Genomic DNA, 13914 nt, shown 5'->3' with positions numbered 1-13914 from the left:
TCTATATATCAAATTTCATTAAGATCTAGTCACCCTTTCGTAAGTTACAAATACCTTAATTTTCCAAATTACCCCCCCCCCCAACTCCATCAAAGAGAGCAGATCCGGTCCAGTTATGTCAGTCACGTATCTTAGACAGGTTTTTATTCTTCCCATCCAATGTCATCCTGATCTCTCCGCTTTAAGTATTTTCTAAGATCCCCCCCCCAATGACACTGGATCCGGTTGAGATTTAAAATAAGAGATCTGAGTTACGAGGTCCTTCTAAACATGAAGTTTCATGAAGACCCAATCACTCCTTCGTAAGTTAAAAATACGTCATTTTTTCTAACTTTTCAGAACTAACCCCCCCCCCATAGAGCGGATCAGTTCCACTTATGTAAATCACGTATCTAAGACTTCTGCTTATTTTTCTCACCAAGTTTCATCCCGATCCCTCCAATCTAAGCGTTTTCCATGATTTTAGATTCACCCAAACTCCCCCCAATGTCATCAGATCCGGTCGGGATTTGAAATAAGAGTTTTTCGTAAGTTAAAAATACCGCATTTTTAATCATTCAGAATTAACCCCCCCCCCAACTACCCCAAAGAGAGCGGATCTGTTCCGGTTATGTCAATCATGTATCTAGGACTTATGTTAATTTTTCCCATCAAGTTTCATCCCGATCCCTCCACTCAAAGCGTTTTCCAAGATTTTAGGTTTCCCCTTCCCAACTCCCCCCCCCCAATGTCACCAGATCCGGTCGGGATTTAAAATAACAGCTCTGAGACACGATATCCTTTCAAACATCAAATTTTATTAAGATCCGATCAACCACTCATAAGTTAAAAATACTTCATTTTTTTCTATTTCTTTCCGAATTAACGGGCCCCCACTCCTCCAGATGGTCAAATCGGGAAAACGACTATTTTTAATTTAATCTGGTCCAGTCCCTGATACGCCTGCCAAATTTCATCGTCCTAGCTTACCTGGAAGTGCCTAAAGTAGCAAAACCGGGACCAACAGACCGACAGAATTTGCGATTGCTATATGTCACTTGGTTAATATCAAGTGCCATAAAAACAAAGCATCTCTGTCTGAGTTTGAGTCGGTACAGAAGCAAAAGTTGTGACTTATTTTGGGCCGTCGGATCATCTCCTTTGAAAAAGCATTTGAAGTACTAAGGATGTCGCTTCTGCAACACCAGTGAAAAGCTTGGATAATGAATTTTGAAGTTTTTGTTATCTTAAACCCAGTACCGTGATACTCTGCCCGCTCAAAGTATCGGTGTTAAGAACTAGAAAGGAAACCACGTTAGTTTTTCTTAATGCTGAACAAAACTACATAGTAATTTAATCCTTCGGGTTTTCGTAGAGCTACACAATAAGAGTAGAACTTGGTAGTAATAAAAATATTATGGGGACTAATTCTTGTTGAAAAAAATAAAAAAATACAAGTCTGCGATTTGGTTAAGTTTTTTTGTCAGTTAAGCCTGTATGTCTGTAAACGTTTGGGCACGGCAAGCTATGGAAAAATTACACCACCATATTAGAAGTTTAAGAGCACATTTGTAGAAGTTAGTCCGACCGGGTGTCGATGCACCCGGCCCCCTTACATGCCTGTAAACGTCTTTAAAAGCCAAGGAACATCTTAGGGTTGGGTCTTCATATAGCACTTAAGGCAGACACTTAGGTAGGACATCCTGTCTAATAAAATGTGCATAAAAAATAATAAATTAAGGTGTGTGCTAATCAAATTATTAGTTTTAAATTTTTTTGAAAAACTGGCAACTGAGAATTTATAGTTGACAATCTTTATTTTAGGGTTCCTGAACCTCACTTGGCTTCCCTCTAGAGAACTCAGGATAGAACTAAAGGCAAGGTTTGGCACGGCATCATTTTCTTCTACATGTACATTCACTTCTTTCCAAAGAGCTTTCCTTGTTGTTAAACTGTTTGTATAAGGACAAGACGAAGACTTGTGCACACACCTTGTTCGAATTATCTAAAGGAAGTAACAACTAGGTAAGAGAACGGAGAAAACTCCTTTTTTCAGCGCTGTATATCCATCAATAATACTCTCACTTGAAGGGATATTCCTACATACCTATTTGCTGGTTCCTTCAAGAAAAGGTTCAACAGATGTATGCAGTTTGTCTATTAACTTGGATGAAAGCCAAGTTGAAACAACGAAGCATGTTATAAATTATATAAAGAAAAACATGTATTCTTCGATTCCTGTTCACCTTGTCAACACTGAATAAAACATTTTACACTTTTAGTAACAGCAGAGATAGTCAGATTCCCCTGGATCGTTCACTGAGCACCAAGACTCCAATCAGAAGCAAGGGACTAAAAGCACTGCTTTGGCTGTTTTGGGCCAGCTCCAGAAGGGATTGGGCAACCTTGTGAGCACCCAAGCCAACTCAATAGTAGAAATTCATTACTGAAATATAGCAGAACTTTTGAACCCCCTATTTTCAATCAATAATTTACGACAGTTTCTGCAAAATAAAACTATTTTCAGCAATATATATATATATATATATATATATATATATATATATATATATATATATATATATATATATATATATATATATATATATATATATGTATATATTTATATGTAATATATATACATAAGTTTTTCAATGCTATAAACCCTTTAAATATTGCAGAAATTAGTATAGCCTTGATTGAAGTCTTGGGAATTTGAGCGGCAGGTTGACATATTCTGTCAAACCTTCACAATGAGGTGGGCCGAAGAAAAGTCGAATTTTAAATACTGTTAACACAGAAAGTCAGGGTGTAAAAATCCAGGTATAAGGAACAATTAAAATCGGGTTAACAATTAAAATGGTTCATTAATGAACCATTTTTAATATTTTTTATGAGATATGATAAGAACGGTACGAGTCCATTCTGACAAACAAGTTTTTCTACAAAACTGAGCCTATTTCGGTGATTAAGTACGTGAGCCTTACTTCCATTTTGGCATATAATTCGTTTTGTGGCAAATACAATACATTTGATCAACTATGATGATAGCATAATTTAATTGGATGGCAAACAATGGCTGTCTTCAGTTCTTCCAACGGTGACAACAGTTTTAGCAGATCGACAAAAATCAAAAATGATATAACAACGTTCAAGTGTTAAAGTTAATATTTTGAAGTTTAATTGTGGACGATATTAGTAAAAGAAACATATTGATTGAAAAAAAAAACAGTTTGGCACGACTTTTTTGGTCGTACGTGAGACAAAAACTTGGCCAAAATTAGTTAAAACTTTAGCTTATGCAATTTTTTAGGGATGTGCATGGTCTGCCCTTCTATAGCTCACAACATAAAATGGGTTATTTCTTATCTGGAAAAACAAAAAAACTAGATGATTAGCACAAGCGGCATTGAAAAATGCCAACTTTTTTAATATTTTCTGAGCCCTGACTAATTTTCGGAGAAATCATTGCAAACTTCATAGTTTACTTTCTGGATCAAACTAGAAACACAGACAGTAACTATATCAAAGCATCATTTTTTTTTACTAATATCATTTTCACAGTCATTTACAAATTATACTAATCTTTTATGATTCAATTAACTTTTTAAAGTATTCAATGATACTTTTAATATAATCCATGTTTTGAGCAGCCAGTGTGACACGCACATGCTCTATTAATTAAGGTCAAATAGCCACATCTACTTGGGAAATTTCAAGAACGATTAGAGGGAAGTAAAGCAATAAAAGCAAGCCTTCCGAAGTTTGACAGCCTACTGAACCCAAGACTACATAAATCGTTAACGGCCAATGAGTGCTTACCAATTTTTTGAATACATGCATAGTTTTGTAGACTGGAATAAAGCTTACATAAGCTTCGGGAGACACTTCTTCGTCATCTTCTTCTCCAAATGGGTTATCTTCCCCAAGATATTGTACCTTAAGGACAAAAAAAAACATGAGAAACATTTTTTTTTTACTTTAAAATATGGCTGCTGATAAAAATCCCTGTCTATATTTCTATCAAAGAGCTAAAACCTCTTTCGGACTTTCCCAGTGGGCATGGAAATCAATGTCCTACGAAAAAGAAAGACTTTTTTGAGATGCCAGAGTGCGTTTGCTTTGGATGTGCCTGATCTTCAAATGCTCGTGATTTGAAAGGAGGGGGTGGCAGGGGGGATTACTTTATACATCCTAATCTATTTATTGCTCTCAACATTTATTTCACTTTTGTAACAATATCTGTCTACTATAAAGATGTTGCATGATCAAAGTTAAGAGCTCAATTTTAGATCAAAGGCAAGCATGTTTGGAGAATGATATTAACATCCAATTTTGTCAGAATTTCTTTTTTTTTTCTTTGCCTCTGAAAACAGGAGACTACTCCTCATGAAGAGTACATAACTAACCATCATTAACAGTAAGGATGTGCAATTCAGATTTACTTGGAATAGCCAATTCAGTAACTAAGCTTTACAAACTCGACAGCTTTTTAATTCAGTAACTAACCTTAAAACAGGATTTTTTTTTGCCATAGCATTCCCAATTTACCAATGACTTTATGTCCCTGTAAGCAAGCTTTTCGTGGAGGTACAGTCAAACTTCAGTACTAGCATGGGTCATAATCGCTACAGGAACAACAAGCGAGGATGTTTAGCTTGTTGTAGCCTACATTTATTTTTATTCACATCAACATCCTTTTCCCGAAACTCAACCTGTCACCAAATTACACTCACAGCGTAAACCCTTCAGGGAACTGTCGTTTCCTCAAGGTAGTAAAAGAAGTGCCAATTCCTTAAGAAATTTTTGCTGTGCAGCTTCAAGAAGTGACAGCATTTCATGAAAATCTAAGTCTAAGTACTATGTTTTAGTAAAAAAAGAACTAAAATGTTTTTTTTCACTAATAAAACCAGTTCATTCTCAAATATTTATCATTTATTCCTTCGACAATCCAGTGGAACAAATATTGTGGTATAAAGTGGAATTTTAATAAAAAATATGTTTTACTCTTGGTTTCATCATTTTTATTACTTATTTTTCAAATTAATAATATTTGATATTCAGCTTGAACGGTCATTGAATCCCTATCAAAGTCGAACATTTTACTCTATTTAATTATTTGTGTTTTTGGAGATATTTATTTCATGCGTAATATTCAAACATACGTTTCAATTATTATTCCAAATGTTTTGTACTTTCATTAAGCTGAATCGAATACAAGGTTTTCCATTCTGAATTTTAGAAGTTATTTTATTGTGTACAGGATTAATGAAAAGAATAAAAATACATCTTTCAAAAAAAGAAATTTTTCAAAAGAAAAATAAACGGCTGCATTAAACCAAGGACGGGCAGAAATAAAGTCATACAAATAACCTAAACTTAAAAAACAAACAGAAATCACTATCAATGAATAGATGAAACCCAAAACGAACAAAAATTACAAAGATTAATCAGGTCAAACTTAAAGGAATATGATTTATCACAAGCAGGAGTATGGATAATGGCCTCTAAGTCTTCAAAAGGCCTGAGCGTCGTTTGTGTTTTACTGAAAAACAATTTTAATACAATTTTACATAGAAAATTAATTATAATTTATAAAACTAACTCATGTATTAATCATGAGAACAACACCTTGACGTGTAGGATAGCTTTGCGATACACCAAACATAAATTTTTAAAGTATAAATATTAAAAAGAAAGTCTAGCGACAAGGAAACAGGATTTAATTATGCTTGGGAGGTTACTAAATTTTAACCAGTAGGAATAATTTTACCATTTGAATGGCAGCTTTCCCAATGTCTTTGGACACCACTCTTGCCTCTTCCAAAAACAGTCGAAGATCCTCCAAACTCCCTTCTTTAATCTTTTCTGAAGCATCTGGCAAACTGTCTTTCAATTTTTGTATGAAGAAAAAATTTATCAATGATGGTAGAATCTTTTCATTCAGTTCATCAATCTTTCTCAACGCTATATAGTAGCTGAAACAACAACAATATTTCACTGAATTGCTTAAAAATGGATTTACGTTCTATGACACTAAACAACTATCTTTGACTTTAAAAATGAGTGTCTATTAAAAAAGAGAAAATTGGCAAATGAGTATTTTATTGATTTCTTTGACCACAGCTGCTTAATGCTTCACTGCTTAACAGCTTCAGAGAGCTACCCCCCCCCCCCCTCTCCCTTTTCAATTTTCTACTTAAGTATATTTTTATTAATAAAATATTTTAACTTAATAACAAAGATTTTGGGTAAACCTTACACGTATGAAAAAAAGAATATCATTAGTTAACTCGTATACGAGATACCTCTGTTCCACAAAGCAAAAGAAAATCATCGCTGTGAGGTAGCTTTTATTATTTCGTGCGTGTATGTCACTGAGTGTTTTATACATTTTTAGTTACGAACAATAATTATAGTACTTCCATGTCATTGTGTGCGACATCTGGCTACTTCACTAAGGAATAAGGTAGATAGTACCAAGACACTTACAATATGCAAAAATGAAAAGTACAGAAAAATCGGAATATACAGTTAATAATAGGAGCAGCAATATAAGGTACTTCTCTAATGGTTTTTCATCATTTTTATAACAATGAAGTTCTTAAAATCAACACCTTCGACAATATTTTTTAGTATGTGCGTTTTCCCTCATTTTAATAGAAACTAACCATTTGAGATAAGAAAAAACAAGAAAGACAGAACTAACAATCGAATGCATTGAAAACAATGTTGGGTATATCAAGGAGGTAGTCTCAAGCACCCCCTTAAACTTTAAAGATATTTGCAATTTTATTTATGATTTTTTAAGTTTTTCAAATGGCTCACCTCGTTGTATATTTATTCAAAGTTGCCACCCACGCATCTAGCGAAATCCTACCGTGCAAGCCTGTTGTCTATACTAGTCCTGAACTATAGAAGATAAAACAATAAAAATCAAATATAAACGTTCTCATTGGCGATAATTGATCCAGGTTTAGCACAAATTTTAAAAGATGCCCTTAAAAAATATGCACCATAAATTATAAACAATACACTTTGAATTATGTTTTTATTCTCTTTTTATTTCTCAAAGAAATAATTACGAATTATTGAAAACCCACATTTTTGTACGTTTCGGCCAAAAAAAGAAATATTTTCAAAGCCAAGCAAGCAGAAAGCTATGCATACATTTTGGGAAGAATATCCGCCATTTTATTGCACAGATTGTGAGACACTGAAAGACACGGATGACTGTGATCCAATAAAAACATTAACAACTTAACAGAACAAACCAAGACATTGAACAAAAATATGTTGAAGATAATGTTTTAATTTTCAGAATAGTGGTAGCTGTCATAGTTAAGTCTAAAATTCAGCCTTGGGGGGAGGACAGGGGGGGGACTTTATTAGCCACTGAGAGACCCAATTCCCAGCCATCATATCCAAGAATCCGTTACTTTCTTTGTAGACTAACAGTCACATTGAAAAGAATGAGCACAAGTAGATACTCCATTCAGGCACATAGACAGGGTAGGAGGAATTTAGGGGCCCTTTATTTATATTTAATACCCCTATAGCAAGAAATATCATCCTCACTCTTTTTTAGAAATATCCTTTTGCAGATTCTGGTGTACATCAAAAGCTGGTAGGCATTTTTCAAGAAGCTCCACCAGCGTCTTCAAGTTCTGGCGATACCTGTTCAGTTCTTCAAACTCTTCCGTTTTGGCTTTGAGTGATATCAACGTGCCAAGTGACTCGTTTTGAACTATCATTACCTCATCCTAGAAGAATAAAAAAATAGTCGTTAGTAGGACCTAGAGAGCAAAAAAAAAAAAAAAACTAAATAAAACCTAAGTATACACGAAAGTGGATCAAATGAAAGGTTAAAAGGAGGTTATCGGTACAATTCTTAGATATTTCAGTCAATAAGGACATTCAATTAGTTTGCCTATCCATAATATTTTTTAAAAATGTTTACAACAGGGAGTGTCCACTTGTGCTCCTTCTTTTCAGCGTAAATGCTAGTTTACAAGAAGGTAACGAATTCTTGGATATGAGTATATTTTTACAGATCTAGAAAACTATAATAAAATTTGTAAAAGCTTTTTGATAGATGAATTTCTGACACCTTAGGGCAGGCTTAAGGAAATTTCGAAAAGATAAAGAAACTTGACTCGAAAACATTTAGAAAAAAAACATTTAGCTTCAAACCATCGTAGTACCCTCTCATACATACCCAATATATTTGACCGAACCTCAGCTTCCTTTATTTTTGAGGTATCAAGGGAGTTATCATCAGCAAAAGCAGTAAGAAAAATCCACTGAAGCTTAAACATTATAATAAGTACTGAAAAAATTAGTAAAATAAGATAAGATATCGCAAGTTCATCTTTTTTTTCATATTGCACTGCCTACGTAATGAGCGAACTGGGCAAAATGTATTATTTTTTTTTTTTTTTTTACAAGGCACTTCGTATGGAAAGGAGTTGTCCTAGAAGCTTCAGAAGGAACTCATTCGGTTGAAAACTGAAAGTTCTAGTGATCTTTTTCACACTCAAAAGCGATTGGAGGGCAACCAGCCCCCTTCAACGCACTTTTCCCCCAAAGACATCCGATAAAAATTTTGAGATAGCCATCTTTTACAGCAAAGGTTTTCACTCGACATATATTTAAAATGGTTACAATTTAAAACTTCATGACAAAATTGAGGAAAAACGTATTTACTTGAAAAAAAAATGAAGAAGACCAATTTACGCGAACAAAACATAGAAATCTGCGTTTACGTTTGACAAAATGGCTGAGAAAACTTAGGTTAATCCAGACAAATCTAGAGTGGCATGCTACTATAATCTTCTCTAAATTAACTCAAGTTTTCCCTAAAGTTTCCAGGTTGTCAAAAGAAATTGTCAGTATAATCTCAGGAGCAGCCTAGGGTATTAAATTGACACTTTCAGAGCACGTCAAGGGAGATTGTTAAATTAGCCAAACGGTTTAGGGTATTAAGTTGAAATTAGAGGGTATGTTGAGGGGGATTTAAAGTAACCGTAAGGCAACTACTACTAAGGCGGAATTAAAGTGAAAATTGCAGGGAATGATGAGGGGATGTTGAACTAAATAAAAAAACAATATGTGCATACAGGTTGTCAAAAACACATACAAATTATACCTTGGGAACGGCTCAGGGTATTTAGTTGAAACTTTCAAAGCATGATGAGCGGGATGTTCAACTGACCAAAGGGAAATATGTGCATTCTACTAGTGCTGCCACTGTTACTACTACTACTACTACTTCTACCACAACTACGGCTACTACTAAAAGTTGTATCAAGGTGAAAATTTCAGGGAATTCTGAGGGCGAAATTAAACCAAACTAAAAAAGAAATAGAATGCCCATGCAGGTTGTAAAATGTTGTATCAGAAACTTCTTAGGAACGGCCTGTAGTATTAGGCACACATCCAATATCTTAGAAATGGAACAGGGTATTAAGTTGAACTTTCAGGTAAAGTTGAGGGGTTCAGAATTAAATCGAAACAAACTATGTGTGCATCCAGATTTTCAAAAGGGAGTCTCTGCAATATCCTACGAACAACTTTATGTTGAAATTTCAGGCTGTGTTTATGGGTTTTAAACTGAATCAAAAGACACTATGCACCTAATTTTATCAAAAAGGCATATCTGTGATATCTCAGGAATGGCTAAATACAATGAACATCCAAGGTTGTCAAAAGATTGTAAGTGCAGTATCTCAGGAAAAGTTAAAAAAAATAAGTTAAAACTTCCAGGCATGTGGAGGGGGATTAATATTTGTCTGTAATAAAGGTTGAAACATGATGAAGGTTGGAACTCTGTCATCTCTATAGAACCACAAAGATTATGCAGAATTTTCAATCAATATAATTGAACATTTTCCTCCATACCCGTCCAGCCAAAGCATTACTGTTCAACTATTATTGAAAATTGTTGCAGAATAGTGTAAAACATATAAATAGGCCTAGTAGGCTCAGCTAAAATCTGGTTTCTTAAAATTCTTTTTTTAAGACCAATAAGAAATGAACATAATTTATTATTGTTTTTAACCTTTTTCACAAGAGAACTTATTCAAAGAAAAGTAAAGGACTACATTAAACCGAAGATGAGCATAAATAAAGTCCAATAATTTTTCAAGTGTGAAACTACTATAAATCACTCAATAAATAAATAAAAGCCCAAAAACCAATAAAAATTAAAATAATTAACCAAGTCAAATACAAAACGATTAGAACCTACCACAAAGATGAGTAGGGCTTACGACCCGTGTAGCTTCTAAAGACCAGAGCACTATCGGCACTTTACTGAACACAAAATACATTTCAAGCGTTTTTTGTTCTGTATATTTAATAAGTCCAAATTATTGAGACTTCCAGGAACGAGTGTTAATATATATTAAACGGTCCATCCACATTCATTTGTTCTTTCGCGAAATCTTGGCTATGATGGTCCTTTTTTTATGTTATATGAAACAAAACCACACAGCCGAAAACAAAAATCATTTTCAGCAGAGTGCAAATTCAGCTATAGTCAGAACATATTTTATCAACAGGCTAAAAACCCGGATTGGAACCTGATTTCGTTGATTACGTTCAGCTTGTTGTCTGCTAGAACCGCCCACACGCGCAGTGGCGTAGTAGTCTAAATTTTCTGTACCAATAGGCATCTGAATGTGTTATCTTTATAGTACATGGACAAGCATTTAGTTGCCACAAGGTATCGAACGCATTTAATACGCATTTAGCATATAAGCAGGCTAAAGGTTTAATTCCAGTTGAATAAATAAAATTTAGTTTAGACAAACATTTAGTTGCCACAAGGTATCGAACGCATTTAATATGCATTTAGCATATAAGGAGGCTAAAGAATTAATTCCAATTGAATAAATAAAATTTTTCGAGAACGGTCTTGGGAAAAAAAGGTTAAACTGTATATTTGATATACAATGATGTCAACAGCTGTAAAAGCCAATCAGTTCAAATTTTGATTCTACAGTAATTTAATTTTTTATTTTCATATGTTGTTATAAGTACATAGGAAAGTGTTTGTCATAAACCGCCATTTTTAGTAAAGCACCAATGACGCAGTAGGTTCTAGCCTTTTACAGTTAGGGAAGGAGGCAGTACCCATACTCTTTTTGAATTAATTTTTGTTCGTTTAAATCTTGATTCGCAGGTTTAATTAAAGCTTTATTCCTTTTAAGGTTTATTTCTACATTTATGTTAGTACATGTTGTATGTTTGTTTCCTATAATTGTTTATTTAGTTTCTGTTCATTTTGGGTTTCATTTATGCTATAATAGTAAAATATTTACATATATTTACAATCGTAAAATATATACACCCCTCTCCCTCCCATGCAAAAAAAAGACAAATCAAAGGTATTTAAGCCATTTCAACCCCATTCAGGTAATAAGTATCCAGCCTAATGCAGGTTAGATTTTTATTAGTTTAGCAAAATGTTGCCTTCTTACTTTAAATCATCAATTTTTATTAATAATTTATTTATACGCTAATTTATTAATATTGTTTCTATTTTCATACTCTAATAATATTTATATTACATTATTATCTATTATAATAATAATATTATTGCATTATCATTACATATAATATTATTATGTCTATACTATTATGTATACATTAATTATTTACCGTGCTATTTAGAGATTCAAGGATCTGATCACGCTTATGTAGAGAAACCGGATTTACAAGAATATTATGTAAATTGAAAGAAAAAATATATATATACATATAGCAACGACAACAGTCAAACAGTTCGTGGTAACGAACTGTAAGTAAGTAGCGACTCGGCTCAATAGTAACCAAAACCCTAAAAAACAGATCTTTAATATAAATAGATACATCAAAAGAATTAAACTAGTATGCTGATTTCAGATATATAAGATTCATAAAGTTTAGCATCACTCATCAAAAGTTACGGGCCTGAGAAAATTTACCCAATTTTTGAAATAGGGGGGAATACCCCTAAAATTCAAAGAATCTTAATGAAAATCACACCACCAGATTCAAAGTACCAGATAACCCTAAGGTAGAAGTTTCAAGCTCCTATCTGCAAAAACTTGGAATTTTGCTATTTTTGCCAGAAGACGTGTTTCTTTGCTTTGTTTTTTTTCCCAAGGGGAATCGTATTGAAATAGTGGTCCTAGAAGATCAGGAGAAGTTTTCCAGGACCAGTTGAATACTAAACTGGAGAGTTTAAAATTTGTCAAGGTCGAAGATGGATGGAATAATTTTTAAGAGCGTTTACTGAAACACGACGACCATTTAATTAGAAGAGGAAGGTTTTTTAAAAGTGCTAAGAGCTTTAACGTAAAGAGCACGGTAATAAAGAGTAACGGTACTTCGTATACGGAATCAATCTTCCAAAATTAACATGCAAATTTTGTTTTAATTTTTCATAGAGGGCAAGCCAAATTTGAACCTGTATTAGTTGAAAAATGTTCAGAAATCAAATAAAAAATAAGTCTGTTCTACTGAAAGCAAGGAGAGACATTAAAACTTAAAACGAACAGAAATTATTCCGTATATAAAAAGGGCTGTCCCCTCCTCAACGCGTAGCTGTTTACGATAAAGTTTTAATTGTTTTAAAAAGTAGAGGTGTGACAAAGAAACCAACTATAGTGTAAAGAGCGATGCGTTGAGGAGAAAACAACCCATTTCATACACGGAATAATTTCTGTTCGTTTTAAGTTTTAGTGTTGTTCCTTACTTTCAGTTAAAAAAAAACTTTTTTATATTTAAGCCAAAAAAGAAAAGCATATTGCCTATTGCTTACGCATAGCATTTGTTATTGGGAAGTAAATAGACCGTTTTCGGGGAGGCGAATTTTCTATGGGGGAATTTTCAGTGGTGAGATGTGGGGAATATGAGAGGTGTCCTCCTCCTTAATACCTTGCTTTTTACGCTTAAGTTTGACTGTTTGTCCCGATTTTTAAGAGCGTTTCCTGAAAAACGGGGGCGTTCTAATTAGAATAGGAAGCTTTTTAAAAATGCAAACAGGTTTAGCGTAAACAGCAAGGTAATGAGGAGGGGCAAACCTTCATATAAGGAATAAATCTTTCAAAATTAATTTGCAAATTTAGTTTCAATTTTCATGTACAGTGAGCCAAATTCGAACCTGCATTATTTGAAGAGTGTTCTGAAATTAAATACAAAAAAAAAAAAAAATTTTAACTGAAAACAAGGAACAACATTAAAACTTAAAACGAACAGAAATATTTCCATATATGAAAAGGGATTGTCCCCTCCTCGACACCTCACCCTTTACAGTAAAATTTTTATTGTTTTAAAAAGTGGAGTTATGACGAAGAGCCAAACTTTAGCGTAAAGAGCGAAGTGTTGACGAGGGAACAGCACCTTTCATACACGGAATAATTTCTGTTCGTTTTAAGTTTTGTTCCTTACTTTCAGTTAAAAAACTTGTTTTTTTTCACTTAATTCAAAAAGAAAAGCCTCTTGCCTATTGCTTACACATAGTATTTGTTATTGGGAAGTAAAAATACATTTTTCGGGAGGCGAATTTCTCTGGGGGAATTTTCAGTGGTGGGACGTGGGGAATAATCCCTCTTAAATACTTCGTTCTTTACGCTAAAGTATGGTTTTGAATCCCAATCCTTTGCGAAAAAAAAGTGAAAAACAAGGTTCGCTAAATTAGAATAAGATAGCTTTTTGAAAATTCTAAATAACGTCAGCGCGAAGAGCGAAGTATTATGGAGGGTGTATCCTCCTCATATCGTAATAATTTCTGTTCGTTTAAATTTTAATATTGATCCTTACTTTCAGCTGAAAAAACCTGCTTGGTTTTTGTTTAATCACTCAAAAGCACAAACAATTCTCAGGGGAAAACATTGATTCAAGGGTGGAATGTGACATAATTTATGCTAATAAGGTGAGAAATTTTTC

General features: G+C 33.6%; 1 protein-coding gene and 1 long non-coding RNA gene across 2 annotated transcripts in view; one reads left to right on the top strand and one right to left on the bottom strand.

Annotated features, from left to right (window-relative positions):
- LOC136041511 (uncharacterized) overlaps positions 1–13914 on the top strand; it is a 183028-nt gene that overhangs the window by 57373 nt on the left and 111741 nt on the right. The gene's annotated exons all lie outside the window — the stretch shown is intronic.
- Positions 1–13914, bottom strand: part of LOC136041504 (exocyst complex component 6-like) — a 93711-nt gene that overhangs the window by 59102 nt on the left and 20695 nt on the right. The window contains 3 exon segments of the mRNA XM_065726212.1: positions 3802–3918; positions 5753–5957; positions 7558–7742. Coding sequence (XP_065582284.1) covers positions 3802–3918; positions 5753–5957; positions 7558–7742 — 507 coding nt within the window.

This window comes from Artemia franciscana, chromosome 2, assembly GCF_032884065.1.
Source record: "Artemia franciscana chromosome 2, ASM3288406v1, whole genome shotgun sequence".
NCBI classification, from domain to species: Eukaryota; Metazoa; Arthropoda; class Branchiopoda; order Anostraca; family Artemiidae; genus Artemia; species Artemia franciscana.
The sequence above is the reverse complement of the archived record's forward strand: the minus strand, read 5'-3'. Positions and strand labels throughout refer to the sequence as shown.